The following is a 27,679-nucleotide window of genomic DNA, read 5'->3' as shown; positions in this document are numbered from 1 at the left end:
TGTGGAGCAACTGAAATTAAGTGCTCCACCTGTCTTGAATCAGCTTTTTATGTTGTTCTATTAACCCCCATCCCTTCCCCACTGTCTGCAAAGGACTTTCCTGACTTTCACAAAAATCGTTCCACTTCTCAGAATAAACTCATTTTCCAAGGTCAAATGTCTTCCAGATATTGTCACGTTATCAAAACTAATCACGTTTGTGCATGATCTTTAGAAAAGAAAGGAAGTATTCTTATTTCGCTATTTATTGATCCTGCTCCAATTAATCATGTTTTCTAAACTTAGGAACATGTGTTCGGAAATGGTGTTTAGTTTTGTTGCTCAGGAGGTTCGGGTATATTTCATACGGTATGCACTCATCCTCATGGGGAAAAGAAAATCCTGGAGGGTCCTGGAACAACAGATTGGATTCTTGCTGAAATGACTCAATCGTTTCCTTTTTTCCTTGGCAGAAAGTTTTCCTCTCAGTTGTAAGCCAAATGGATTTGAGGGGAAAAAAAAAGGAAATCAAGGAAGCAAGTGTAAAATCTTGATAAATTAAGTGGAATCAATGAGATGGAAGTAACTGGCTGAATTCAGATCTGCCGAATCCTTCATTAGAATTGCATAATCATTCAAATATAATAATTTAAAAAAAGGTTTGAAGGGATCTCTGGAGGTCTTCCAGTTCAATCTTCTGCTCAAAGCACAGCTAGTTTCAAAGTTAGATCAGATTGCTCAAGGTAGCAGATAGTAGTAAACATCATACTGTGAACAGGAAAAAAATTACAAAGCCTCATTTAGTTTCAGAGCTTTCCTTTTATATGTTCTTATCCTAACAATAATGCCTTTACTACAGTGAATGCTTGTAGTTGTTATATTAGTGTTCATCTTGCTACTTAGGCATTTGATGCTTAACATGCAAATTGTCACATCAGGAATCTTTATATTTAAATGCATACACGCAGATATGCATGCCTTTATATGAAAAAAACCAGATTTTCATTTGCATACAGTCACAGCTGCTTAGCTAACATAAAATGGCAGATTAGTCTTGAGTTTTGTGTGTTCAGTGATATAATATTGAGCAATATTTGTAGCTACTTATTATGCACCGAATTGCTAGATAGGAAAAAAATTAATATTGAGGTACGACTTTTTTTATATCTATGTGAGTGAAAGTAAATCCTCAAAACAAATTTAAAGCAAAAATTGATGTAAGAATATATCTACTATCCTGTCTACTCCTGACCTGCATGTTAATTCAGTGCAAATTAAAATTGAGCTTGTTTCCTCCTGTAGAAATGATGCAGCCTATATCTGGAAGATCAGCAAACTTCTCATATAGTTTCTCGTGCCTCATGTGCCCTTTGAAGTTTGTGATAGTTAGGAGATGTCCCAGCAGCTTGCAGCATCAGACCCTTAATACTGGTTTAAAAACAGAAGGTGTCAGTACTGTGAATCCCCAGTACTGGTCAGTCCCCAGTACGGGTCAGGGGGCAGTTGAACTGGAGACAGCAAGATTAGGCAGGGCCTATCAATGTAGAGTTGTTGGCATAACTCAGAGGCTGCGGCACAAGAATAAAGACATTTTTACTAATGCATCCACCACCACTTAAATGTCATAATTATTGCTCTCATCTACACTTTTCGTACAAGCCAAGAAGTTCTGTCTTTATCGCAGATTGAACACCTAGCTAATCTCTTCATCTGAGCTGAGAGAAGAATGTATTTGTACGTATATGTAGAAAGGAGTGAAATACAGCTATATATTGTCATGACGGGCATCTGCAGCTTGTAGCCATTTTAAACCCACCTGGACGCGTTCCTGTGCAGCCTGCTCTAGGTGACCCTGCTCTGGCAGGGGGGTTGGACTAGATGATCTCCAGAGGTCCCTTCCAACCCCTACCACTCTGTGATTCTGTGACCACAGGGAAGGTCTGTTCCCGCTCATTTAAAATCCCTTGACTTAGAATCACTCAAAACCTTGTTAAAGTTCTAGTAATTTTCTTCTTAGAAGAACATACTTTGTTATCCTTTTAGCAACACTAGGGTTTTTGTGCAGGGAGAAATTACACTTGAGTTGGGAATTTGAAATAAAATCCTTGCAAAAAGCAACAAACACATGAATGGACATGAATCTAGTATTTGCATACAGGTGCAGTATTAAAAGAAAATAAGCTCACCATTCAGGAATTCCTGTCTTAGCCAAATTAACCAGGAACAGCAAAATAAATGCACAGCTGGAAATACTTCTCTGACAGCTGCACACAACATGCTCTTCAGCACTATATCTACTTTTCTTAGAGTATGTGAAAAATCTAGGGAAGAGAGAAGAAATCAGTTGTATACACCAGCTTTAATTGAACAGATATTATTTGCCAATTAAGGAATTTACAGAGAGCTGCAAGTGGGGCTTGAACTGTATTTCCCTGCATCCCCAGGTGACCGTTCTGCTGGTTGGGAAGCTCTGCAAGCACTGAAGTATTTTTCACTTGCAATTATTTGTAGAATACTTATTGGCTCTTCCTGTCAGTCAGAAGAAAATCTTTCCAAACTAGTGCACGCTCTGCAGTTAGATATTGGCCAGACGTTTTGCATGATGGGAATGGTTTGTGAGCCATCATGGAGTTGCTTCGTAAAATACTGGCTAAATTGTTTACCAATAGCTTCTGCATGATCTCATGGAAAATAGTTTTACTCCTATTTTGAAGGAGGTGCAAAAAAGTAAAGCAGACTTTTCTCTGTCTTTGTTTTACTTATCATTTATTCATCTTCAAAGAATGGTGCAGTGCTTTACCATGGAAATTGATCCTTTCAAATAAACAAATTTAGGGTGGAGTATAACGCTCGCTGCCCAGAATCAAGCTGTCAGGCCACCTTCTTGAACGTCATGTGCTGGAAAGATTTTTCGTGTTTGATTCTTCAGAAAACAACCTCCTTCTCTGTCTAACTGATACCTGCCTCACCGGGCAGTAGATCGCAAGCAGAATCCTCTCTGGACACCAACAATCAGCCTGGAATTATAGTTAGTTTTTTCAAGGTATGTTTTTGATGTAAAATAGCTCCGAGTATATCCAGCTCTTCGCCTAGAACAGATCCTTGGTCCCTTTTTGTCTGCGCTACGTTGAGGCTGAGCAGCTGTAAACAGCCAAAGAAATCCCTAGATGGCACAGCACCTTCATGTCTGTAAGCATTCCTGGGGCACAGGCACAGAGACCTTCTGTCCCTGGCTGTCAGAACAGCCCTTTAAATTAGGGCAGGAGCTTTCCTGGACCTGGCATGGCCAGGAACGAAGAGATGGAGAGCGCCTGAGCATCACTTCTACCCGCGTGGTGCCAGACATCTCTCTGTCCAAGATGATGATCCCTTCAGTGTGTTTGGCCATGATTTTTTTTTTTCTTTTGCTACCCAATAGCAGCAAAATTCTTCCTAAATATCCCTCCTTTCAAATTTTGATGAAGGTTCCCATGCTTTGAAATTAAACAACGACATAAAAGGGAGATCCTGCTAAATATGTGTCATCTTTATTTTAAATGCTTCCACATCCTTCCCTAAATGTCCCCCATTCCTGGTGCCAGAATTTTAGCTGTGACGCGTGAGATGTATCACACTTCCAGCTGCACCAGTAAGCCAAGAAAGGTGTCTGGGGAGTAGGAGTGTCCTAACTATCTTCCACAGGAACCGTTCACCACGTAACATTCTCTTGAACTGCCGCCCTGGCCTTTTGCTTGCTAACTAGCTTGCAGTCAACACCTGGGGTCTCTGTGCTTCTTTAAATGAGCTCATATCTTCAACCCAAGAGCGTTTCTCGTTTCCTTCATGCAGTACAATAGCTTTTGCATCCCATGGCCAATCGGTTCCAAGCTCTCCAAGCACCTCCTCGGCATCAGCAGATGGAAGGACAGTGATTTTCAGAGACTCTTGGAAAAGCAGAACAGGGAAGTGGGGACTGACAGCACATGGAGTCTGTCACATCTGGTTAGCACATGCTTCAAGGCAGCTATCTATAGTTCAAAGAGCTGGTGGTGGCAGCCAATAACCCTTTCCAGCACTGGAGCCACAGCTCTGCTGGTTGCAGTACAAAATATGGAAGTACTGAGCAGCTCATCTCTCAGGGGAAAAAGTACTAATCGTGGATCTGGAAGAGTAAAAGGAGGGCAAAGAAGCACACCGGTAATCCCTGCTATGAGGAAAAGGAATAGGGAACCCTAGAAGAGGAGAGAATATAACTTTATGCAGCTTTTATGCTTGGATTTTGAGAGAGGAGAATAAGGAGTAGAACTGTGAAAGGAAGCTGTCTAGAATACAGCAGGGGGAAGGACAGTGTGCAGGGAACTTGCAGACAGCAGAGGAGAAAGGCAAAGGCTCCTTTTGGTGCCAGGACCTTCTGCTATTCTACTGACAAAGTGTATGACCTTATGCTTATTACTTGTTCTGGAACCTCTTCTGATTCTGTCTTCTAATGATATTGGCTCTTAAGACTATTTTGATGGGGAGAGGGGAGGTATTTTTCAGAAGAAGCTTCCTTTAATGACAATGAGCTTGTGTCCAAGTCCAGAAAAGCGAGTGCATGGTTGTGTGCCAGGATGTCAGCTAGCTCTCGTTTCTCACATACTCTCATGCTCTATGACAGACAGTGTCATCTGCTTAAAAAGGATTAATGCAAAATGTGTCTTGCAGGGAGGGAACTTGTGTTTACTTGGTGGGAGGAAGAAGTCTGTAGTTGGTAAGATTGCCTTCTTTGCAGGACCAAAACCATTTTTGTGGTGGCTGCATCTGGGGATAGAAAGCAAATTTCTGTATGCCACTGGGGACTCCCAAGTTTTCACCTGAGACCGTTGTTTCTTATACTCTAGTGGTGAGGCAAGAAAGTCTAGAAGCTTTCTTAGGCTCAGCCTAATTAAAATCGCAGTTTAAAAACATAAGTTTAGAAATAATTTTAAACACAATGTTTTAAAGACGATTCAAAAACAGTCGAAGATTTTGGATAACTCTGTTTCTTAGGAGTCCAAGTCAAGACCTTACAAAGGGAGTCAGTTTTTCAAGGATGGATGCTCAGCCTTTTCGGGAAACCATGCCCTTTTAAACTGTCACCTCAGTTACACTCAGACTATGTTTGGTCCTTGGTAAGAGGATGTGGAACCATCAGAGTGAATTAAGTTGCAGTCGCTTGTGCGCAACACAAATTTTAGTTGGAGCAGGAATGTCGCAACTGCCTTTTTCCCCTGCAAAATGAACTAGATGTTCTTGTGGTTAGTTTTTCTCCCCAAAACTCATAAACAGAGGTGGTCCTACACATTCCCTTCTAATGAATAATTTCCCCCTTATTAAACAAACTCAAGAATGTTGTAAGTTTTTAATAGTAAGAAAACTTGTCCCCTGTACATGGAGGTTGTTTAATGACTTCCTCCCTTCATCTTAGAGGGGTAAAAGGCAGGTGACAATAATTCTTTCAGCCCATGCTGTTGATTCATCATTGAGGAGGAGACACTGATGCCAGGGTCAGACATTTCTTTGAAGTGGACTTTTTTACCCTCACGTGCTAGTTCTTTTGACACAGAAAGGTGAAAATTTAGTAGTTGTATCACTATGCATAGCATCAGTTCTTTCAGGCAGTTATTGTGACACAAAAACCTCGTTTCTTGTCTCTCAAGGAGTGTTTCAGACCCTTCATGAACGGCTAACACATCAGGAAGAAAGGACCCAGTTCCCTCCCTCAGTTTTGTTGAATTTGTGTGTGGAAGGATCCACTAAGCACCCAAAGCTGATGCAAAGGAGGTGGTAGGACATGTAGCCTGGATGAGGCAAGCGAGGGAGTGAGGATCTGGGTCATAGGAGGAAGGAACAGTGGATGAGAGCAGTGCTAACATGAGATTGCTTCAGCTGCCCGTGGAATTGCAGCCTGGTATTTTAGGACTTCACAGCCTTGCTGTATTTTTCACTGTCTGTCCTAGAGCTTCCCTCCCTCCTCCGCATTTCTGTCCTCCTGCTTACCTCTGTCAAGGCAAAATCTATATGTATGTAACAGCACAAACTTTAGGATATTAGGAAAGATCCAGTGATAAGGTAGGAAAGATCCTGCATTCATACACAAACCCTTCCTTAAAGCAGTGGTTGATCCTGTTACTAAGATTTTGCAAAAATAATGAAATATTTTGGAGACTTCTGTTTGAATTGCCTAGATATTTTCAAAGGAATTCGTAATTCTTGAAATTAGTGTTGTCTTCTTTCAGAAAAGGGAGCTTCTTGAGCTAAAATCATGTTTCCTTTTCATAGTTTTGGGTTAAAAGGCTAAACAGTGTGTTTTGTTGAGTTTTACTGCCTAGTGCCATTTTGATTACAGGTGACACTTAAGGGTAACACTTCCTATCTGCTGAGTATTAGCACAAGACTTATGCAAATCTTAAAGCATGGACATACTGTTTAAATTAAGTTAATTGGCATGTAGGTCTGTTGTTGATTTGCAGCTTGAATGTAACCCTCAGCCTTGACTCTTTAAGCAGTATAGAAGTTATGTGAGACTAGAACAATTCGGAACTACAAGGAAGAAAGATCTTTGAATACTAAATTTATTTCAATGTGATCGCATGTCTAGCCATTTTGACCTGGAGTATATGTTGACAAAGCACTGGTTGAAAGGCTTGTTACACCTTTTTGCTCCTGTGTCAGCTGGTTTATTGCACGAGAGTACACCTTTATCTCTGCTTATCTTTACAGAAAGTTTTGACAGGGGTAGATGATCTGCAGCGAGTGAAGGCCCTAGAGATGCGAGTAGATACAAGAGAGAACAGCTTGGGAAGCTTTGGTAAGAAAACACTTTATCTTCTGATCACCACCTCAGATTTCCCTTTATCGTGTTTTGAAGCAGGACTGGGGACTCAGGAACAGTGTAACGTACTGTCCTGCTCAAGAGCTCTTGAAACATGATCTCCCTGGTACCTCTCACTCCTTGATCTCTGTTTTCTTCTGTGAGGCTCTAAATAGGACTGAAAACTATGGCAATGGGATGAGTGACACCGCTTCTGTCTAAAGCAAATTAGTTTGAATAAATTCCTCTGGAATGACATGCCTCTAGGCCCTAAATGAGCATTTACTGATTACTTTGCCCTCTAGAGTACTTGGCGCTACTCTAGCAAAACAATAGCCAAGTTCAGTTTCTCACCACTATGAGATTCCCCTGTGGCTGAAAAATCGCTGGTGGTATCAGGCTGCTCATGCTGCCAGCAGCCTGTCTTTGCATCCTGTACTGTCTCATCGAGCTGTGCTGGATGATGCGCTTGATAGATATGTCATTTTGGTGAGCCCCAAACAGCCTTAATGCTTGTGTCTATGTCATGGTCACTGCACTGTGGAAGTAAGGAAGTATGAAAGAAATTCCCTCTGTAGCAGAGTTAGCACTGAGAATATGAAACCTTCCTTTTTTCTAGTACTGGCAGTCATTTTCTGTCATGTGGATTCCCATCACAACCAAGTCCATCTTTTGCTACACTGAAGCTGAGTAACTACTGCAGGGTAATATTTTCTGTGCCAAAAGGAGTTGCATCCCCAAAAGTGTGCTGGTATTTTCAGCCAAGCAGTTCATTTTCATGTGCAAGTGACTATAATGTAACAGGCGATTAGCTTTAGTGGGTCTTTTGATGTCAATTTGTCAAGAATGGTTAAGCACGTAGAGTGAAGGGGGCTTTTGTCTTGAATTATATAGCCACTTTGTATTGGTTATTCTGTTTATTTCATAAATAGGTCTCTTCCTGATAGGGACTTGATAATTTAAGGTAAATTACATCAATTTCTTTCAGAGATCATAATCTATTCAGTCATGTTTCCTCCAGTTGATAAGAAAATCTCCTTATGCCATTTCTACAATGCTCGAAAGTGGTGCTCCCATTCCTATGCCATTTTACATTAGCTGCGGCAAGATAGCAAAATGTTTCACCTTTTTCACTCTGTACTTCCCTTTCCTTTCTACTGCTGGAAAGTAGTACCCTTTCTTTCTTCTACCCTTTCTTTCTGCTCCCCGTGGTGAGGCTTTTGCAACTTTTACAGAATACAGAGCACTATTCCCATGTTGCAAACAATTTCCATCTTATTTATGTCCCACCATTTCCACCAAGAGTTGGCCCTTGAGGCCTATAATAACCAGCAGCTGCAGGTCCCCATGGCTTTTGAGAATAACAGAATATCAAGACCATCCTGAATTTCCTTTAGTCTTTTTTTTTTTTAAAGTGCATTTCTGAATTTCCTCCCTGTGAACATCTCTTTACAAATGTCAGCAGGTGGTTAGGACAGACTGCACATAACTCTGGGTCACCTGGAACCCTTGCAGCACTTGAATCCCAAATTCACATTGCAATTTCCACTTGAGAAACGTTTCAATGCTCGCAGCCATACACAGACTGTAACACAAGCACTGTGTTAACCTACATCTCCTTTAGCAAGATTTCCAGAGTGATTTAAAACATGTTGCTTGAGTTTTTCTTACGAGCATTCCACTTTGGGATGTGCTAAACTTTAAATTTTAAACATCCTGCTAAATTTTCCCAGTTCGTCAGGTCAGCCTCGACACAATGGTGTGACATGGTGGGGAGGAATGGTTACGTTTCTTAGGGACAGGTTGTGGGCTAAAACATGAAAAGGACAATATTAAAATATTTTCACGTGATCAGTTTTAAAATTTAGGAAAGGCGTCGTGCCAGAGCTTGAATCTGAGTCTTAGCAGGGCTCAGGGTAATTGTTGAAATCTCTAGCTGTTTGTTTTCAGTGCACCTTGCTGAGTGACAGGCGAAACACTAAACCGCCCTGGCAAGTCTTGTAACCAGCTTTGCAGATCTTGGACTTCACTTCTGTGCTCTTCAGCTGCATGTAGGCTTCAGTTCATACTCAAACAGATGGACTATTTCCTTTTCATTAGCTTATCCCTTCGGTTTTGATTGCTGACAGGTCTGGGACCGAATTCATGACCAGCTCGTAAAAATTCCTGTTGAAAGTAATGGTGGGAGAGAGTCATTTAAGACACTATATAGTTCTCTTATTTCTAAGTGATTTTAATAGCTACAAATCAAGTTACCCACAGTGCTGTTCGCTGGTACTTATTGAATTGTTGCCTGCTGGTGGCCAGGCTAAGTTGATTACATGTCTGGAGACTGCAGCTTCTCTTGCACGCGTTTTATCAAGGATAAGCTCTGCTAAAGGTTCAGAAGTAGGCACACGTTATTTTTCAGTCAGGGTCATCTCTTTCCTCTTGCTCTATTTGTTGGTATTCCTGTTGCAAAGCTGGGAGATGTCTGTCGGCAGCCAGCATCGCAGTGGCAGGTGCTTGCGTGGTCAGGAAGCCAGTGTGGAGGCTGGAGGTGCGAGCCCCCATTTGCGTCCCTGCCCACAGCTGGTCTTGGTTTAGCTGGTGCTGACAAGCCTCACTGAGAAGGTGCCACAGCACCCGCTGCAGCAGGGCTTGGGCAGGTTCTCCAGGAGTCACAAGTACGTACTGGGGCAGCGAGCTTATGTTGAACCCTGTACTGATGTGGTTTTTTGGGAGATTCTCATCTCAGGTAGCTAGACTGCAGATAGCTTGGGTTTACCTGCAAGTGCTGCGGTCTTATGTCCAATTGCATTGCCCAGTTCACCCCAGAAACATGTAAAAAATGCACATTTAGAACATGCACGGAAATAAAATCAAGGTGATATATCTTACTTGATCAAATACAGCTTAAGTGAATTAAATAGCCAGTTTAATTTATGTATCAGGTTGCTCTTGCTAGAAGAGTGCAGCCTGTGTTCACATGTCTGTTTTGTACTGCAGGATCAACAAAACACATAGGTTGCCTGATGTCAATGCAAGTGTTTGTCAGTAATTTCTTTTGTGTATGTTTTTCACTAATCTGTATTCCAGAAGGCATAAAGAAGTCAAGCCACGATGATTTTTTGTTAATAATAGAAAACCAAAATATATGGTGCTACCTCAAGAATACATTGTAATGTAAACAACAAGTATTATAAGTGTTGTAGCTTGTAGAATATAATAAAACCAGCATCTTGCCTGTTTGCTCCTTACTTCTAGTTGGTTTTCTAAATGTCACCTGCTGTACCAAGGCAGCTGAGAAAGACATCTGCGTTGCTAACCTGGTTAAGTACCCAGCACTTAAGGCAATATTATTGAGCATGCATGTATCACTTTTATTCACCTACACCTACCTTAAACTTTGTTTTCTTTCTGCTCTTCATTTAGTTTTGTTCCACTGGGATAGTACAGTAGAATAGTTTAGTACGTTGTTGGTGGTTAGTAATTTCACAGCCATATAACAAAAAGGGTATTAAGTGAAAGGGAATCGTAGACAGACGAGATAATATTGCTCACCGTTCTGAATTCTCAGCCTTGTACTGCAGTCATCAGCACTTTTCTGGACCATTCTCGTTTTTAAAAATCAAAATTATACAGTATGAAGGCAGTTTCAGGATGAGGAATATATTGTTTGTACTATTAAGATTAATATTAGAAGTTAATATTGTTGATATCTTAGAGAATTTTTATGTTACTATAAGAATAAATTGCATCCTTGCTCTCAGGAAAGATGCCATGAGGGTTAAAATTAAGACAATTAGAAGTATGTTGTTACATTTGGATAGATCTCTTATTTTGTCATCTTCATTTTACAATTTTCTCTTCCTAACTTAATCTTCCAGTCTCCAATCTATATATAAGGAATTGGGACTATAAAAACAAGCAAAATCAAGTGGATAATGAATTCTTAGCACCAAAGAACAATTACATATAGAATATAAAACTTAAAGGAGGGAAGAACCTGCAGAATTGGAGAAATACATTGCAAAAGTCTTACTGGCAGAATTTTGCACCACTGCACATAGTATACTTTTATTTCAGTCTAGTAAACAGCACATTAGAGCTTAACATTCTGTAAGTTCCCAGGGATAGATTGTGCCAAAATACAATAAAATGTCTGAGATGGAGGATTGGGTTACAATAATGAAATAACCAGATGTGAAAATTGTATCGTCAGCCTGTCAGTCTGCCTCTTTGAATCTTTTAACAGTTGTTTTTTTTTTCCTGAACCAACCCTAAATGCATACAGTGGAAAGCTTTTTCTAGAGCAAGTGTCTCCATTTCTCCTGAGCTAGTCTTCTTGACTTCTCATTCAAATCTTCTGCTTAATACTAGTTTTTAAAACCCATTTACTTTGTAATGCTTTGCAATAGCCTTTGCTTGGTAACCCTCTAACCTCTCTGAATCTGTGTCAAGGCTATTACCCGCTGCTGTGCTGGGGCTGGAGAGGCTACTGCATCCTTCCTTTTTTCCTTTACCGCTTTGGGGGGAGGTCATTTCATCTCTCTGTGCTTCAGGTTTCTCATCAGAAACAGGACAGCAGTTCTTTTTTAATCTAGATTTTGATTTTTTTCTGGGGGGAGGGGAGTGGGGGGGCATTTCTTAGTGCATGGATTATATCCGAGGAAGTCTTTGCTCAGTAGCTAGTATGACTGCTGTGAATAATTAACAGAGATCCTAGTATCTCCTCTGTTGGGATTCCAAATTATTTTGTTGCCATACTTTATAAAACTGGTTTGACATGAGAAAGTATGCCCTGCAGGATGAGGATGGTGTGTTACAATTTGAACTACAATTTTTATGGATTACGGAAAGTGATTAAAAAATAAGACTAAAAAAATTACACAATGTGTTTTGAATTTTTAATATTTTCTAAAGAGCTTTGAAAAGACATGAAGTTAAATATTTGCAGTATAGCATGATCAATATGTGGATTATAATCACTCCCAAATAGCATTAGTATAGATAGTGCTTCTACTAAAACATGATTTAGTAAAATGTTTTTGCCATAAACATTCTTGTTCTGTTTAGGGAAATGGGACAAACAACATGATCTCCTTTGTTTGCCTTTGAGATCCCACTCCCTTCCACTCCCTTTTTCTTTTTTTTTTTCTTTTTTTCTTTTGATCCTTTGCAAAGAGCTGGAATGATGTCCTTCTGCACACTGCTAAATCACCCTTGCCAGAGAGAGATTACTCAGAGGACTCATAAAAATATTTTCTGAGAACAGATTTTAATCTTTTAGAAAAGATCCAGTTTGTCTAAAATTGGTATTACCTCTATATGGTTGCATGTTATACTGGAGAACGCTCACCAGCCATGGGTAAACTCTGCTAGTGGGAACGGGTAAAAATTTGCTGTTATTAATAGCAAAAGTTTCCTGGGACTTCAGCTTATATGTAGATTATTCTGTAGCTTGGAGAGATTTGTCCTATGATTTTGGTTCAGAGATACCTTTAGATGCAACCAAAAAGGCAAATGTCTCTTGGGAATAGAAAAAAGCATTAGTCAAAGTAATAACAAGTACTGAGTAGTGAGGTTTTCATAGATATGAAACTTGTACAATTGAATAGTAAGTAATAGATCACATCCAGAAATTAAAAGGAAAAGGCAATGCCTAGCAAAACTAAGTAGCATTTGGAGACCTCTGAACTATAAAAGACGGTGTTGTGACATAGGAAATTATGCTTTTGTTGTTTGACTCAAAAGCACATTTTGAACAAGTGCTATTTATCTGTATATCCAATAAGTCCATCACTACTTGCCATTAAATAGGTAGAAAAAAGATTTCTGGGGAGAGAAGCAAGAGCATTATGTAGAAATCAGGGGTCATGCAATGCTATACTCTAAAGCATCCCTTACCTCCTCAGAGTGTCACTCAGTTAATAGTCAATAAGGTTTGGGAATCAGACCAAATTAAACAGTCACTCATCAAGCCAGTTTCTGTTGTTGTCTGTCTGGAAAGGTGCTCTATCAGAATTGTCAGAGAGGGCTTCCAAAAATTATAATTATATGCAGACAATACATACGTGTTGCAAAAATGCAAATGGTGAAATATTTTTGGAGTGAAATAATCTCATTAATTTTCTTAGAAGAGGTCCAGCACAGATCTGGCAGAAACAGGTAGGAAATGCACGTAAAATTAGATGCTTCAACTTGTAATTGTCAGAAGTTTCCTTTACTCTACTCCCAGGTCTGCAAAAAGATTCTTTATTCTGTTCCCATAGGTGCCTATCTACCTAATCTGAGAGAACTGAAGTTGAACAATAGCTTGCTTGTGTCTGTGAGGTAAGAAATGAATGATAACCGAAATAAACATAAAGAATATCAGCCCTCAATTTTATTTAGGTGATAAAATCTTCATTTGTGCTGCTTTCATTTCTTCCATTTCCCCATGCCGTGATAATGGATTAGGTCATGAATATATGCTCCGCAACCGCATAAGTTTAGGGAGAGGACCTGAGCTGGAATAAATCACTGTAGCTGCAATGATGCCAATGAATTAGCCCCAGTCTCCCACCAGGGAAGTTCCTGCCATGCCGAAGTCCATGGAAATTTGTTGCAAATTTGAAAGGAGCTAGAAATTCCCCTCTTATCTATGTCTAGGTGCTTGGATTTCAGAGTGTTTCAGCCTTTGGGCTTTTATTCTGCACAGTAGCCTGTTCTATACAGGTCAAACCAGTTCCTCAGCTGATGAAAATCACTTTGGCTTTATTGAAGTCAATGAAGTTGGGTTTATGAGAGCTGCTATGAAGACTGCATGTCCCTGGCTTGCTGAGCTCTGTGAAAGCATCACACATTTTCTCCCAGAGAACTGGGGACTTGGCAGGTTGGGAAGCTAGAAGTGAAAATCATCGCAGAGGGGAGGCAGAGCTGTCTTCTCTCTCCTGTGCTGTTATCTGTATTATCCTTGGTAATTAATGCATAATGGAAAAGTATGGTTCATATTAGTAAAGAAAGAGCTGTGTAAAAGGACGTCTTCATGTTAAACAGGACTGGTTTTGGCTTTGTATGGCCATCTGCTAAATTTGTGGGGGAAAAAAAATAGTGATTTTGCTCATTCTTGTTAAAGAGAACATGTTCCCTGGAGGGGAACGGCAATAAATCCTTCTCAGTCTCATGCATCGTCACTAAAGTAGCTAATGAACTTCAGTTGTCACACTTTGATCTTATTTTTCCTTGTTCTGGTGATGAGATGAGAGAGAGAGAAATTTGCAGTCTAATTTTTTTTTTCTACCTCTAGTCCATAACATGGAAAAGTGGTGATTCTACATTGCTGCAGTTATTTTAATGGCAACCAGCCAGTGTCATAAGCATGAAATTTCTCCATTATTGCAATGGAGAAGTAAGTAGTCAGTGAAAAAAAGTTATATTTTTGACAATATCAAATGACACTTTATTGAAAAAAATTCAAAAGGGGGGATTTGGTCAAAAAGCCATATTCTCTTAAAATGTGTCAATGGAAATGTTTTGAACAGTTCTGTTGGTATTGAATACAGGATGCAGTTTGGGAAAACTAAACTGTTTAGTTTATTTGACTTACGGCTTTAGTAGGATTTTGCACATCCCTTTGTATTCTGAGGCTCTAACTTCCGTCCTGAAAAGCTTTGGCAAACCATTTTCTGTGACCTGGCATCCTTTTGGTCCTTGATTCAGGTAACATACGGTCTCAACTTGAGTTTTGTTTTGATCAACTATAATGTAAATAAGTTTTGGCTTGGATATCAAGTCTAATATTGTGACGCTTCCCAGGCACACAAACCCCGGGAAAAGCTACCTGCTCCTCCTTTAAATGAGTGTGCTTTTTGTGTGTAAGTTAAATGCAATTGTCAGGGAATAGGTAAAGGAAGAGAAGACTGTTAGCTCTCCCAGACCAGAACTCGGTCAGTATAGTACAGCAGTAGCTTTCCTTTCTTAATTTCCATCTTCGACAATCTGTCATTGATAAACACAGATCACTTAAGGGCACAGCCCATGGAAGCACAGCCCGAGTACTTGAACTTTATTTTTGGATGTCTGCATCATGTCAATTTAATGCCCATTACAGCAACATTGCTGTCCGGTGGTTGCGATGTCTGCTCTAGCTAATGTAACATAGCTGCTTCCATTCTAGCAGGCTGTTGCCATTTATTAAAAAATGTTTAGAGATCTTATTTATGAATTAAACTTGTTGATGTTTGAATTCTGCCCAAAAAGTGATTATTTTGTTGTATTCAACCAAACCCTTGCAGCTGAGGTTTTTGAGGATGATAGAAAAAATGTTCTTCCTTCTCACTAAAGGTAATTCCCACAGACTTTCTCAGCCATAAGGTCAGAATCATTGTGGTTGTAATTTGAAAATGAGCAGCAGATAACAGGAAATGTCTCATAAAGACAGGCTGGAAGATTGGTTTGTTTACTGAAAAGAAGGTAAGGACAGAAAAGCAGGCAAAAGATAGAGGATGTTTCGTATATACTTGGGATGTTGAAAGCATTCTTTTCATGTTATATTATGTGAAAAAAATGTATTATGGTGAATCATTATGAACAAACGACTGTCAGTGTGTATGCATGAGTGGGTAATACGATAGGAAACTTGCTTTTTGTCACTTTATTTTTGTTTGTTCTGTCTTGCGGAGTAGAATTTCCTAATTATTTCAGAATGAAATGAAATTAAAACATCTTTTCTCAGTTTGAAAATGGGAGAAGAATTCTCTTGATAGTAAACTGCATATAGGGAGATGTCAAAATAAGGATTTATGATCCAGACTTTAGTTACTGATGTTTTTTGAAACATTTACTCCCGTCAGCCTCACATAGGAACGTAAGTTGCGAGGATGCTGAGGTGTGCAGTGCCATTCACCGTTGGATAGAAATCAAAGGAGGGATATTCTGGCAGTGAGGAATTAAGGTACTTGTGTATTACAGTTTTCTATGGGAGAGTAAGGCTTGTTAGGTCGGTGAGTTTTTATATTGGCTTTTCCTGGTAGTTCCTGAAGGAGTTCCGATTCCTTTGATGAGGAATGTGGTTGAGCTACTTCAGTTATAAATTCATGGTCCCTCCCCACCCTCCTAAAGCTTGCATTACTTTTGAATACTTGAAACCTTGAAAGGCTATATATAAGTACAGGATATCATTATCAACTATTTAATTTAATCCATAAGGAAAATATATCCAAGTTTATTTGCAGATAATCCATCTTGGCGGCTGAAAGGGAATTTCTTTTTTTGGCTTCCTGGGTTTTAGTTTTCTGCTAGCCCTTTGCTAAATGGGAACGGCTCTGGAAAATCCAGTGTACAGTGGAAAGAAATTAGTTCAGATTGTTGTTACTTTTCTAAATTGCACTAATTTTATGAGGTCCTTGTTTTTTGACCTTCACCCATCTGTTAGCAGCTAAGAAATTCTAAATTTATGAACTGATAATTGAGGATGAAACGTGGAGCCTATTCTGAAGAGTAACTGTTAAAAACTGCCCTTTTTGGGGGGGAGTGATGACACATGGTCCTTGTCTTTGTAACATTTCCAGTAAAAGAACTATATTTCAAGGCCAATGAATTACTACTTCTGCTTTGGCATGTAGCCTATGTATTTTTTATCAGATTGCTTTTATTCTCAATTCAGGGATGAATGAAAAGATCTGTTGAAAAATGTTAGATAGATACCTTTATAAAAGGGCTTTTAAATCAGACAGGGGAATCTCAGGAACTGGTTCCCATAAGTTTATAGCAGAAGCTCTTTCACCAGCTGAAGTTCATTTCCTCCCATTCAGCTCTACGCATTGTAGCCAGCAGAAGCGTGGTCTGCTCCCAGGGCTACTTAAGCAACTGCTTGTAACAGAGAAAGGTTATTATAATTTAAGTGAGATGAAATGCAGAGACTGCAAAATGTGGGTACAAAAGTAAGCATGAGGTATATAGTGAAAGGAAAGCAGATCTCCTTCATCTGGATGGAGTTAACTTTTCTTTGCTGCAGTCTGCATTGCATGCAGCTCTCAAATCGCTCTTGCCTGAGTCCCCCAGAACAGGACAGTAATTCTGGTCCATTTGGGTCAGGAAAGTTGTCATGAGAGAGTGGAAATGAGTCAGCTGCCCTGACGGTTCAAGTGAGCAAGGTGCAGAGTACATTCAAATTTGACAATTCTCATGCTTTTATGAGTCTTAGGATAGAATTTTTTTTTTCTTTAACACCGGCTCCTAAGAACAAGACTGGCTACGCAGGAATCTCTGTATTCACTTTTTGAAAATTTTCAATCCCTCTTGACTGTGAAAAAATAACTGAAAATGTGATCCAAGTGATTTGAGAAAGGATTTTGCTGATCATTCCATGACTTTAAGAAACCAGAGCCAAACTAATTCTTTCTTAATTAAGGGCAAGGGCTTTAAACCAATGTTTAAAAATATTTTTGAAACCTGAATCAGGATCTTTAGGAATTCGAACTTAGCAATATTACTCCTTGGTACTTATCCAACAAAGAGTTTAAGCAAATGCTCACCTCTTAAAGTCACAAGAAGTTTGACTTCAGTGGAACTGCTCACAAGCTGAAAATTGAACATTAGTCCAAGTGCTTTGCTGGATCTGGACCAAGTTACACCATCTTGTATAAGACTGAGACGTGACACTGATCAGCCCAGAATTTGATGTCTTGCTGATAGAGTGTGTCTCGGCACCCACTATTTGCTGGATCATTTTCTCTCAAACAGAAGAGATTTAAGGGCATCATTCCCCCAAATTTGTTCTTTCCATGTCATTTTGACTTATTCCTTTCTGTGCTCTTTTTTTTTCCAGTTTGCTTTTTCTTCTGACTGTCATTTCTAATTTTTTGCAATTACTGGATTACTATGTCTTGTGTGTGTAATATAGGTACTACACATAAATGCAACAAGTTTTGTGTGGATCACAAAGGATCAGCATTGCTTTTATGATAGATAAAATCCCCAAATATTTTCTAAAATCAGTTCTGTTACTTAGTTTGCATTAAAGATACAAATGTTTGTTAACAGGTGGTTTATTTGTATTACATTAGTTGCTTACAGTGTTTCATGAGGGATCAGAGTGCTCTTGCTCTAGGTTGTACTTACACATGCAGTCAGAGAACCACTGCATCTTTGGCCTGGATGAATCTCTTCATGCCCTTATTTCAGTGCGCGGAGCATCACTGTTTGTTTTGACATTTGCTTTTCTGGATGCAGAAAGCATTTAATGTCAAATGCATGCTAATTTCTTTAGGAAGTGTTTCTGTTGTTTCTTCTGTGTAGCCAGCCTGAAAGTCCTTCAGCAGTTAAGGTTGCTATGAAGGCTATCTTAAGAACATGTTCTTTGAGGACTTTGAGTGCTTGCCAGGAGCTAGGAAAGCATTCGAGTTGAATCTTAATCTCTGTATTAATGAGTCTTCTCTGTATTAATGGCTGCGGATCCCTGGGAATATTACAAACCTTGGGAAAATTGCTATGACCTCAGGTTTTATTTAGCATTGCCAGTTTTAAGGACATTCATGTTACTGATAAAATGTAATGATTTCGGGACAGAAATACAGCTACTTTTACTCGAGTGGATTATTTTCAGTAAAGCACAATCAGCCTGTCTGCGTTAGGCCCTAGGGAAGTCTGATTGCTTTCACCATTTATCAGTTCTGGGTAGACTTCTCTGAGGTGCCGAGCTTTCCCTTGACTAGGAAGGTAATGTAATCCTTCTATCTTTTCTTGGTTTAATTTCACCAGGTCAGGTGCTGAAAATAAAGACTGTGAATGTCTTTATGACTTTAGACATCAGGGAGTCTGACGGGCTGATTCACCAGCAAGGGAAGCTGAACTTGTTTTCTGTACAAATGCACCGTTGTGGTTCTGCAGCTCAGGCTCCATTCTGCAGCAGGCACACAGGACATCAAAACGAGTTCATGGCCTTGCAGCATCTTTCCATGGTTCTTGCCTTCAGCGCTACGTTTTATGCAGCCTTCCCTAGCTGAAACTCCCCTTGCCACCTATTTCAGGCTGTCAGGTACAGAGCGTACCTGAAAGGAACAGGGTTATGAGGCAGGTCCTACCATTGCAGCTCCAAGTTTAAAAGTCTCCTGGTCATGACAGGGTCAGTGGGGAGTGTCTAGTGCATTCACGTCATCTTAGACAGAGCAGAGAGAATCTGCTCTCATTGTCACCTGAGCAATTCCACAGAGGTAGGTTTCTTCCCCCAAGGGCACCGCTATCATGTTTCTATTTTGTGATCCAAGCTGCGGTACAATACAGGGCATGGAAACCATAAGAGGATCATCAGAGACCACAACGTTTTTTGCAGCATGAACGTGGCCAGTGAAATAGCAAAGTAAATAAATAATAGATAATGCGTGCAGCAAGTCTGCCAGTAAACATCTGCAAGGTAAGGTTAGCCCATCATTTAATAAATAATTGTCCCCCTTCTCTGCCCACCATCTGAATAGACACACGGCTTGCAGTATGTTTGGTAAAAAGTGGCCTTCCCTTTCAGGTTGCTGTCTCATGCCGTGCACCCACCTGAGATGAGAAGTCAGCTCCTCTTTACTGCTGCCTCAGCCACTACCTTGATAACGTAGCTCTGTTGAATATTTGAGCAGTAAATACCTCTGCTGGAGCCTGGGCATATTGACATGAAGGCCTCAAACTTTTTCCATGTACGATTTTCTCTGGGGTCCAGCTTCACTTGATGTTGCCCAGCCAGGAGATGCAGCTCATCTCGAAGTGAGCACTCCTTGAGCTGCGGATGTGCTGACAGTATGGTGTGTTCCAGGGGGTTGGGGACTAGAGGGGAGATGGTGGACACTTCTCAGCTTTTCTGTTTTTGTGACAGGGTCTGAGGACAGAGGCATCCTGCCTTCCTTCTCTAGCATTTGAGAGTAGACTGTTTTGTCCCATGGGAAGAATCCAGCCCTCACTCTTTTCAGGTCAGCGAGCAGAAACAAGCGCATGCATTCACACCTGCAAAAGCCGCGTCTCTGGCTCTCACCCTCCGTGCACCATTTCTCCTTTCCTTTCCTTCAACAAGAAAGCACACAGATAAAAGCTTTTGTCATTTCCAGAGGGAATCCCTGAAATTCTGTATTAATCAGTGTTTTGGTCTTAACAAATGCTGTTTGCTTACAAGTAGTAATTACTTAAGATGCACCAATTGCTTTTAGTGAATGAGGAACCTTTTAGGGGTTCACAAGCTCACCTGATTCCAGTCTCTGAGATTACAGGGGCAGCTTTACCCTTTGAACCAAGTGGAGATAGTAATAGCAATAACTAGAGGCTTTGTAGCTGACTAGGCTGTGGCAAGACTAGGCAAGATTAGGCTTTGTGGCTGAGCCACTGGACCAGGACTTCAAAAATACAACTCACTTCCTGGCTTAGCTGTTGTTTCTACAGCAGCCTGCATTAGCTGTAGGAATTTGCTGTATTTCCAATCTCAGTTGTTTACTTTATATATTACTTTGGGGCAGGCACAGTTTTTTTGAATGAGTTATGTACAAGGCTTTGCCTAATGGGATCATGATCTCGCTTACATACTCCGGATGGCTACTATAATATGATAAATAAAAATGTTGGTAATAACTCGCTGATTTCTGCCAGCAAATAAGCACTTACATGCCTGGCTATTAGGGTTTGCAGCTGCTCTGTTTCAGTGTCAGGGATCACTTATGAAAATTTACACCTAAGTGTTCATTTTAGTCAGTGATGAGAAAGAATGGTTATAATCATCATCTGAGAAAACCCAAAGAACTGAGTTGGGAAGAAGTAGTAATTAGCCCATTGCCAGTGCAGCTATCCAGCTGTGCAAGGGTTGTCTTCATGGAAATAGGTAGGAAAATAATCTTAGCATTAGTTTAATGGGTTTGTAGGTTGTTTTGCCTCTTTCCTACAAGCGAGGTGCTTGTCTGCAGCTTGTTTGGTTTTTTATTGAAAATAATTATATTCAGTGGGAAATTATGTTTTTGGAATGCAAGGTAAGTGCTGGTTTTAAAAAAGGGAGGGAATCACGTTGGGGGGAAATTAAGCTATGTGGTTGTATTTGTCAGTTTGTAACTGCCAAGCAATATGAATAAGGGATGAAGAAATTAATAGAATTTCAGTGTACAATCAGTTTTTATAATCTAGTTTCTAAATCAGTTTTTATAATCTAATTTCTACAAAATATTCTCCACGCAGGAGTTTGTTTAGTTGTTGTTGTTATTGTCTGTAGACACATTACTACACACAAAGGACCCGTTGCTATTTTTCCCCTAAAATACAGGCACACTGCTTTTTCTGTAGATTTATTTCTGATTTGCTGTTTTCCAAAGTTTTATCTGCCTATCCTGAGATCTTTACAGGGTGCATCAGGTCTCTCAGGGGTAGATCAATACCTGCAAAAAGAAATACAGAAATGTCTCTGTGTTTTAGGAGGCGAAGTTTGCAATTCCATCAGTAGGTATAATGTGTGCACGTGCTTCACCCTTTGCCTTAACCTGCACGGTATGTTCCTCTTGTGGAGGTGAGAACCTGAACACAAAGGTCTGATAATGAAACCTACCACCCACTTTTGGTAGAAGTTTTATGAAGGATTGCGTGTTTGAAAGACCATTTGCTTGAACTTAATCAGCCTCACGGTCCTACCACTCCACTTTCTACTGCTTCATCTCACCATAAGCAAGAACTTAGAGAGGTTTGGTTTACTCTGCGTATTGTTGCTTAGTTTATCTTGCCCTTATTTATAATTATAATAATTATCCCTACTAAGGTCTCACAGACTTTTTTTTAAAGTTCTTGCTCTCAGCGTCCTAAGGTAAACCCAGTTTTAAAATGTAACATTTGTTCCATAAGAACTTCTTAAATCAAAGAAAAAAAAGTTTTATTGTCACATGTTAAATTTTGACCCTAGAAATAGTAAGAATCAGTAGCATAAATTTTATCCTTTATAAAATAAACACATTAAAATATGGTTGCTAAATCATACTGCAGGATTTTACAAATATTTGAAAATGCGCTTATGTGTATAATGAGTCTTTTTTTGTCCTCTTATGTGTTTAAACAATACAACCACCATTGTTAAAAGGACCTTCTGTGAAGTTCATCTACGTGAATAAGCAAATTCTGTATATTTTGAGTATTTCCTCTAATCTGCAGTATGCAATGATTCTTCCCACTACTTTAAGGTAAAAGTGCAGGTTTTTTCTGAGTGGATTGGGGTTTTTTGTCTTCAAGAATCTCATTATTTTTTATTAAATAGTTTAGGTTAACTGGTATTTACTTTTAAAATCACAAAGCATTATAATTAGGGGGAGTCATCTCTCTTGCTTATACACTCATTAATATTAAATACCACTCATAGCCATCTTCACTGAAGTTTTTTTTCCTTTTTGCATCCCCAAGCAAACTTAATGGTGCAGAAGAAACATTAGTCTCAACACAATTTGAAAGAAAACTATCTATCTATCTATTTGTGTCTTGTGAAATACAATTATTTCATTTTTTACCTTCTGTACTTGAGTGATACCAGATTATTTGTACAAAGTATTTGAGTTAGCTTATGTAGAAATTGGTAAGTATATAAATTTAGAAACCTTTGTTTTCGCTGGAGAGATATAGAGAACCATTGACAGTCATGGTGTGAGTGTCCACTTTTGAATAATGTAGCAGGTAGTGGGTTACATAGCTGTTTCGGGGAATATATTCCCTTACGTCACAGCCAAAAGCCACCCAGCCCAAGTTAATAAAATTGCTTTTCTCAAGATCAGTATAGATACTAGCCAATGAAGGGTTTTATCCCAATTCATGAACTAGTTGGAAGTCTACGTGGTATACGTTTCTCTTGCACAAAGACTGTGTACCATTGTGGTGAGATTGTTGGTAGGCTGTAAAGGAACCATTGCAATTAGTTATACCTGCAGAGGAACCATTGCAAATTAGTCTATAAAGTATTGTTACTTGTAGGTGGCAACTATTGTTGCCTCCAAAGGTAGGTAAAGAAGCGTGGGAGAATTTTGTGTGAGCTCCTCTGAAATTGTTTGTGCAGGCCTTTTGAGACTTGTCGTGGCAGGAGGGCACTGGGGAGCTAGAACAATTAGTCCGCTGACATGTGAAGTCTCTCCATTGATCAGTGAAGCTGATCAGTGGCATCTCTGGCAGCTAAGAGCCCTTGTGAGGGTTTGCACTTCTGCTATAAGGCTCATCTCCATGACTGAGGACACATTACAACATCTACTGCTAGATCTCCCTGGAGTGGGAATTTGTTTGAAATAAGTCAAGGATGGCGTGTGGAATTTGCTGTACATCCAGTTAGCACACCTGCACCAGGTTTGGGATGTCTGTTGGTGTACTGTGAAATAAATGCCGAGGTTCTATCTTATAGTAACACCCTCAGTATGGAAATCTAGAAGGTCTCGTCTGCCTCAGTGGTGGGCACTGAGGTCCCCCAAGCTTCTCTTCTGCATCTTGTTTGCCTGTTGTGAAAGAGCATCTGGATGCCAGTACAAGCACAGAAAGCCTCCCTTGAAGCTATTATTTCAGGAGAAAGTCTTGACTCAGGGCATATGGAGACAAGTCTATCATGCCAAATCTGGGGTGAACGTTAGAGGCTGAGAGAGAAAACAAACTTGGAGGAAATCAACTGGCATTTGCCAGCCATTCACAGGCCCAAGTTGTACCTGTATCTGTTCCTGCAAGCTTCTGTATTTCTTCTGTTTTCTTATTGAATGCACAGGTAAGAAAAGAAGGGAAGGAAAAGGTACAAAGAAGAAAAGACCGTCAACCATGGGAGAAAATCATTAGTGTCACACAAATGTGCCAGATCTAAAGAATCTTGAGAACTTGCATTCCCACCACTGTATATTTGGACTAGATCCCTTTAAATTACAATTTCTCTCTAGGTTTTCATATCAGCCCATTTCTGGAGTATCGCAAGTATTTTTTTTTCCAGTGGAAACTCTATAACCGTTACCGTGACAGAAGTTGAATAGCGACTCACAGCTGATCCAATTATTTAGTTCTGTCTGGTCAATTAATCTAGAATTCCAGTTTTTCTGGCACTCAGAAAAAGGGGCTTGGGGGGCTTTTTTTGTGGTGTGTGTCTTAACACCACTGCATCTGTCAACCGATTTGGATCTTTTACAGAATATTCCTTCTGCTTACCCTGCAGCATTAAAAGTTTCGAGCGTTGATTTTGAAGGATGAGATCTATATTAAATCAAAGTTGCAATATATCTGTCTTAACTCTGCCAAAGCTCAGACATACTGTGAAACAGGCACACAACATGTGGGAGACTGAAAAGTTATTCATGCAGGAAATTTTAAAGCGCTGTGGGATTCATTCCTTCAATGTAAATAACTCATTTGGTAACCACAGTTTCATTATCCTTAGTTTTTTTTCTACGTAAACTTTCAACAATGAGAATGAACAATTGCCAAAGCTATAGGAACTGTCATTAGCTCTGAGGCTAAACTGAGGGGCAATGGATATGTGGGTGTGAGAGTTTTATTTACTGTGTGTCTCAGCTTTATCCCATTTGAAAATTCACTTGCTCTTGTGGAAGTTGTAATGTACTCAGTGAGATGCAGCACGATGTGTTGAGTTTCTACAGCGTGTCTGGGGTGCAGCTTCATGCCAGGGGGGGTAGGGTGGAATTCCAGGGTGGTATTCCGCCCTGGAATAGGGTGGGAAAAAAAAGATCAAGGGCAGGTCTTGGCCCACAGAACTGCATCTTGGCAGCCCCTACTCCTTTCAAATTTATGGGAGCTGAGTTAAAGCAACTGATCTTTCATTGCTAAAATGCTACCAGTAACTAAGCTGACAAGCAGTTTTAATGATCAAAAGGAAATTAAGACAGAATTACACTATCCTTCCCATGCACACTGTATATTCGTGTGTTGGGGAATTGCCGTTCCTGACTCTTGACTACATCAACATTGATCAAGCCTATTATTCTGCCCTAGGTTTTTTGACAGCAACTAAAATGAGACCACTTGAAACTAACGCTATATTTCATGTGATTTTACTTTAACAAAGTCATAGAATCATAGAATAGAATGGGTTAGAAGGGACCTTTAAAGGTCATCTAGTCCATGTCCCCCTGCAAGGAGGGACAACTTCAACTAGATCAGGTTGCTCAGAGCCCCGTCTAACCCGACCTGGAATGCTTTCAGGGACGGGGCATCCACCACCTCTCTGGGCAACTTCTTTGAGTGTTTCACCACCCTCAGCATAAAACATTTCTTCCTTGTATCTAGTCTAAATCTACCCTCTTTCAGTTTAAAACCATTGCCCCTTCTCCTATTGCAACAGGCCCTGCTAAAAAGTCTGTCCCCATCTTCCTTATAAGCCCCCTTCAAGTATTGAAAGGCTTCTATAAGGTCTCCGTGTAGCCTTCTCTTCTCCAGGCTGAACAACCCCAACTCTCTCAGCCTGTCTTCACAGGAGAGGTGCTCCAGACCCCTGATCATTTTTGTGGCCCTCCTCTGGACTGACTCCAACAGGTCCATGTCTTTCCTGTGCTGAGGGCTCCAGAGCTGGACCCAGTACTCCAGGTGGCGTCTCACCAGCACGGAATAGCAGGGCAGAATCACTTCCCTCGACCTGCTGGCCACAGTTAGAAGTAAGCATCTGGGTTAACTTAGGCATGATTATGGCTAGTTACAGAAGCACGTGTATCCGCACTCAATTTAATTTACAAATGCCTCTCTCCTCTTGGTCTCAGCAAGGACTTTTGGTTTCAATGAGGTATAATGTGACATGGAAAATAAAGTATTTGCAAATAGCATAGAACGTAGTGTAATACTTCGGTTGCTACAGTGAGTTCAATGAGACAATGAGAAGCAACAAAGACAAGTGAAAATGTTTTAAGCCCAGAATGGCCCAGAGATGTATCTTGTTGGGGTTGGCTTTTTCCTCTGTTGTCGTCTGTCTCCAGTTGCCATCTTCGCCAGCTGGTACTGGAGGGGGGATCTTAGCCCCACTGAAGGCAGGGGCAGGTTTGGCACTGGAGTGGAGCAAGGATTATTATGCAGCGTCTCTGGTTGAAGCACTGGTCCCAGACGTGTCTGTGGCAGAGCTCGAGTACTGTACCAGGACCGCCAGTGTGGTCTCTGGCTCCAATCCTGGACAACAATCAAATTGCCTTGAATGGTTTGTGTTTTTGACTGCTGTAGTCAGGTAGTCTCCAGTCCTTGTTTTCAGGCTTTCGGTTTACAGAACGCGCTGGCCAGAATGTGGCTCCTTGATAATCGCAATTTGCTTTAGCAAGCTCACGAAAGCTGCGGCAGCTTGCTCTCACTTCGGTGTAACAAAGCTGAGAAGGCAGGGTTGCAGGCTGGACAAAGTGTGAAACCCTGAATGCTCTCCCTGATTTACCCCTTGCGCAGCACCGGGGGAGCTGCATTTCCTCCCCACAGATCCATTTTGCTGTCAGTGAAGTGTGCAGCAGAGATCCACAGGTAAAAAAAGCAATATGCTAAACCTTTGCCCCTTTCCAAACTTGAAACTTAAAACAAAAGCAACCAACCAACCAAAAAATACCCACCCTGGAATAAAACAGTGAAATCCTTTTGTTGGGAGAAATATTGCCAGTAGCATCAGCACTGCAGCCCATTTGGAAAAGAGCTTCTTATTCATGTGAAGGTTGCCTCAAAAAGATAGGACAACAGAGACACCCTACTGGCAACAATAACTTTTCATTCACACATAAATTCTTCATTTGCATGTAAAAGGGAGTTATGAAAACAGAATTTCATAGACAAGGTTGTTATTTAAAAAGACCTTTGGTAGGTGCATGCTTTCTGTTCAGCCTAAACACGCTTGCCTTCCTCTGAGGTGTTTAAGTTTATGAGTTGAGAATTACCTCGTAAAGTCTCTTTTTGCTTAGTTTTTGAAGTCTCCAACAACGTGTCTCAACAGGGTTAGGAAACCTTACTGTGAAAAAGTTGCACAGTTGAGAAGGAAGCCAGAATATTAGGTTCATTTCAGCCTAAAAGCTGTCTTCTGGCAGCAAAAGATGGGACGTGATTCTTATTATCTTACACCTTGGGCAGTGGTTCGCACTTGCGCAAGGGAGCGTGAGGTGCTAACGGCAACCTGCGTGCCATGGCTGGGTGAGGTGCACACAGAGGAGGCCCAAGCCAACGATTTTCAGCATAATTGCTACTTGAATTTGGAAGTACAAAACCAAAGAAGGCTGCCATACTGCAAAGCAAGTCAGGCCTTCACATTCATATGACATTTGTTCAACTGCAAAAGGACCCTGCAGGGACATAAGGACGTGGCCTCAGCGCCGCTCGCAGAGTTGGGGGCTGCGTCATGGATTCGATCAACTATGAGCAACACATGCATACAATCAGTTTTACAATTTTGAATACTTTACAGCTATTTGAGACTACAATGAAACTATTATGTAAGCTTCCTATTAGTACATATGTTACTGATTTAAGCGCCGTTCAGGCTTTAAAAGTTTTTGCTTCTGATGTCAGAATTATCTGTACAACCAAACCATTGTGTGCTGACATACGGACTGGATCATTGTTATCACAGTGTGGCTTGATAAAATTCAACTTGATTTCTGTAGATCAGAGAGAAGGGGTTTTTTTCTCCTTTCTTTTGTAAGACTGTAGCTTGGTCACTCTTTTAAAATCTAAATCTCTCAGAATACCAGTGCATTCGTTTTCAGAGCAACCTTTAAAAAGAAATAATATCCAAAATAATGGCTATTTTAGATATATTGCTACTGAAGATTTATTCAACAGATGCGTGTGTGCTTTGAGATACTGTTTGCAAGTTCAGTGGATTTAGTGTTTTATTTCTAGGTGAATGATTCGAAACCAGCTTCCAAAAGAAATGATGGTTTTCAAGCTGATGGATGTGTTCAGGGTTGTGCTGTTCTAAGTGTTTACTGGGTAGCTTAAGCTCAGTGG

At 40.3% G+C, this 27,679-nt stretch overlaps 1 protein-coding gene across 6 annotated transcripts in view; it reads left to right on the top strand.

Annotated features, from left to right (window-relative positions):
• LRRC56 (leucine rich repeat containing 56) overlaps positions 1-27,679 on the top strand; it is a 66,245-nt gene that overhangs the window by 15,819 nt on the left and 22,747 nt on the right. For all 6 annotated transcript variants that reach the window (XM_054199730.1, XM_054199731.1, XM_054199729.1 and 3 more), the window contains 2 exons: positions 6,700-6,787; positions 13,045-13,105. In XM_054199730.1, the coding sequence (XP_054055705.1) occupies positions 6,700-6,787; positions 13,045-13,105 (149 nt within the window). The remainder of the gene's footprint in view (positions 1-6,699; positions 6,788-13,044; positions 13,106-27,679) is intronic.

The sequence above is a fragment of the Rissa tridactyla genome, chromosome 4 (genome assembly GCF_028500815.1).
Source record: "Rissa tridactyla isolate bRisTri1 chromosome 4, bRisTri1.patW.cur.20221130, whole genome shotgun sequence".
Classification (NCBI taxonomy): Eukaryota; Metazoa; Chordata; class Aves; order Charadriiformes; family Laridae; genus Rissa; species Rissa tridactyla.
Note: the sequence above shows the minus strand (reverse complement) of the source record. Positions and strands in the feature narration are given on the sequence as shown.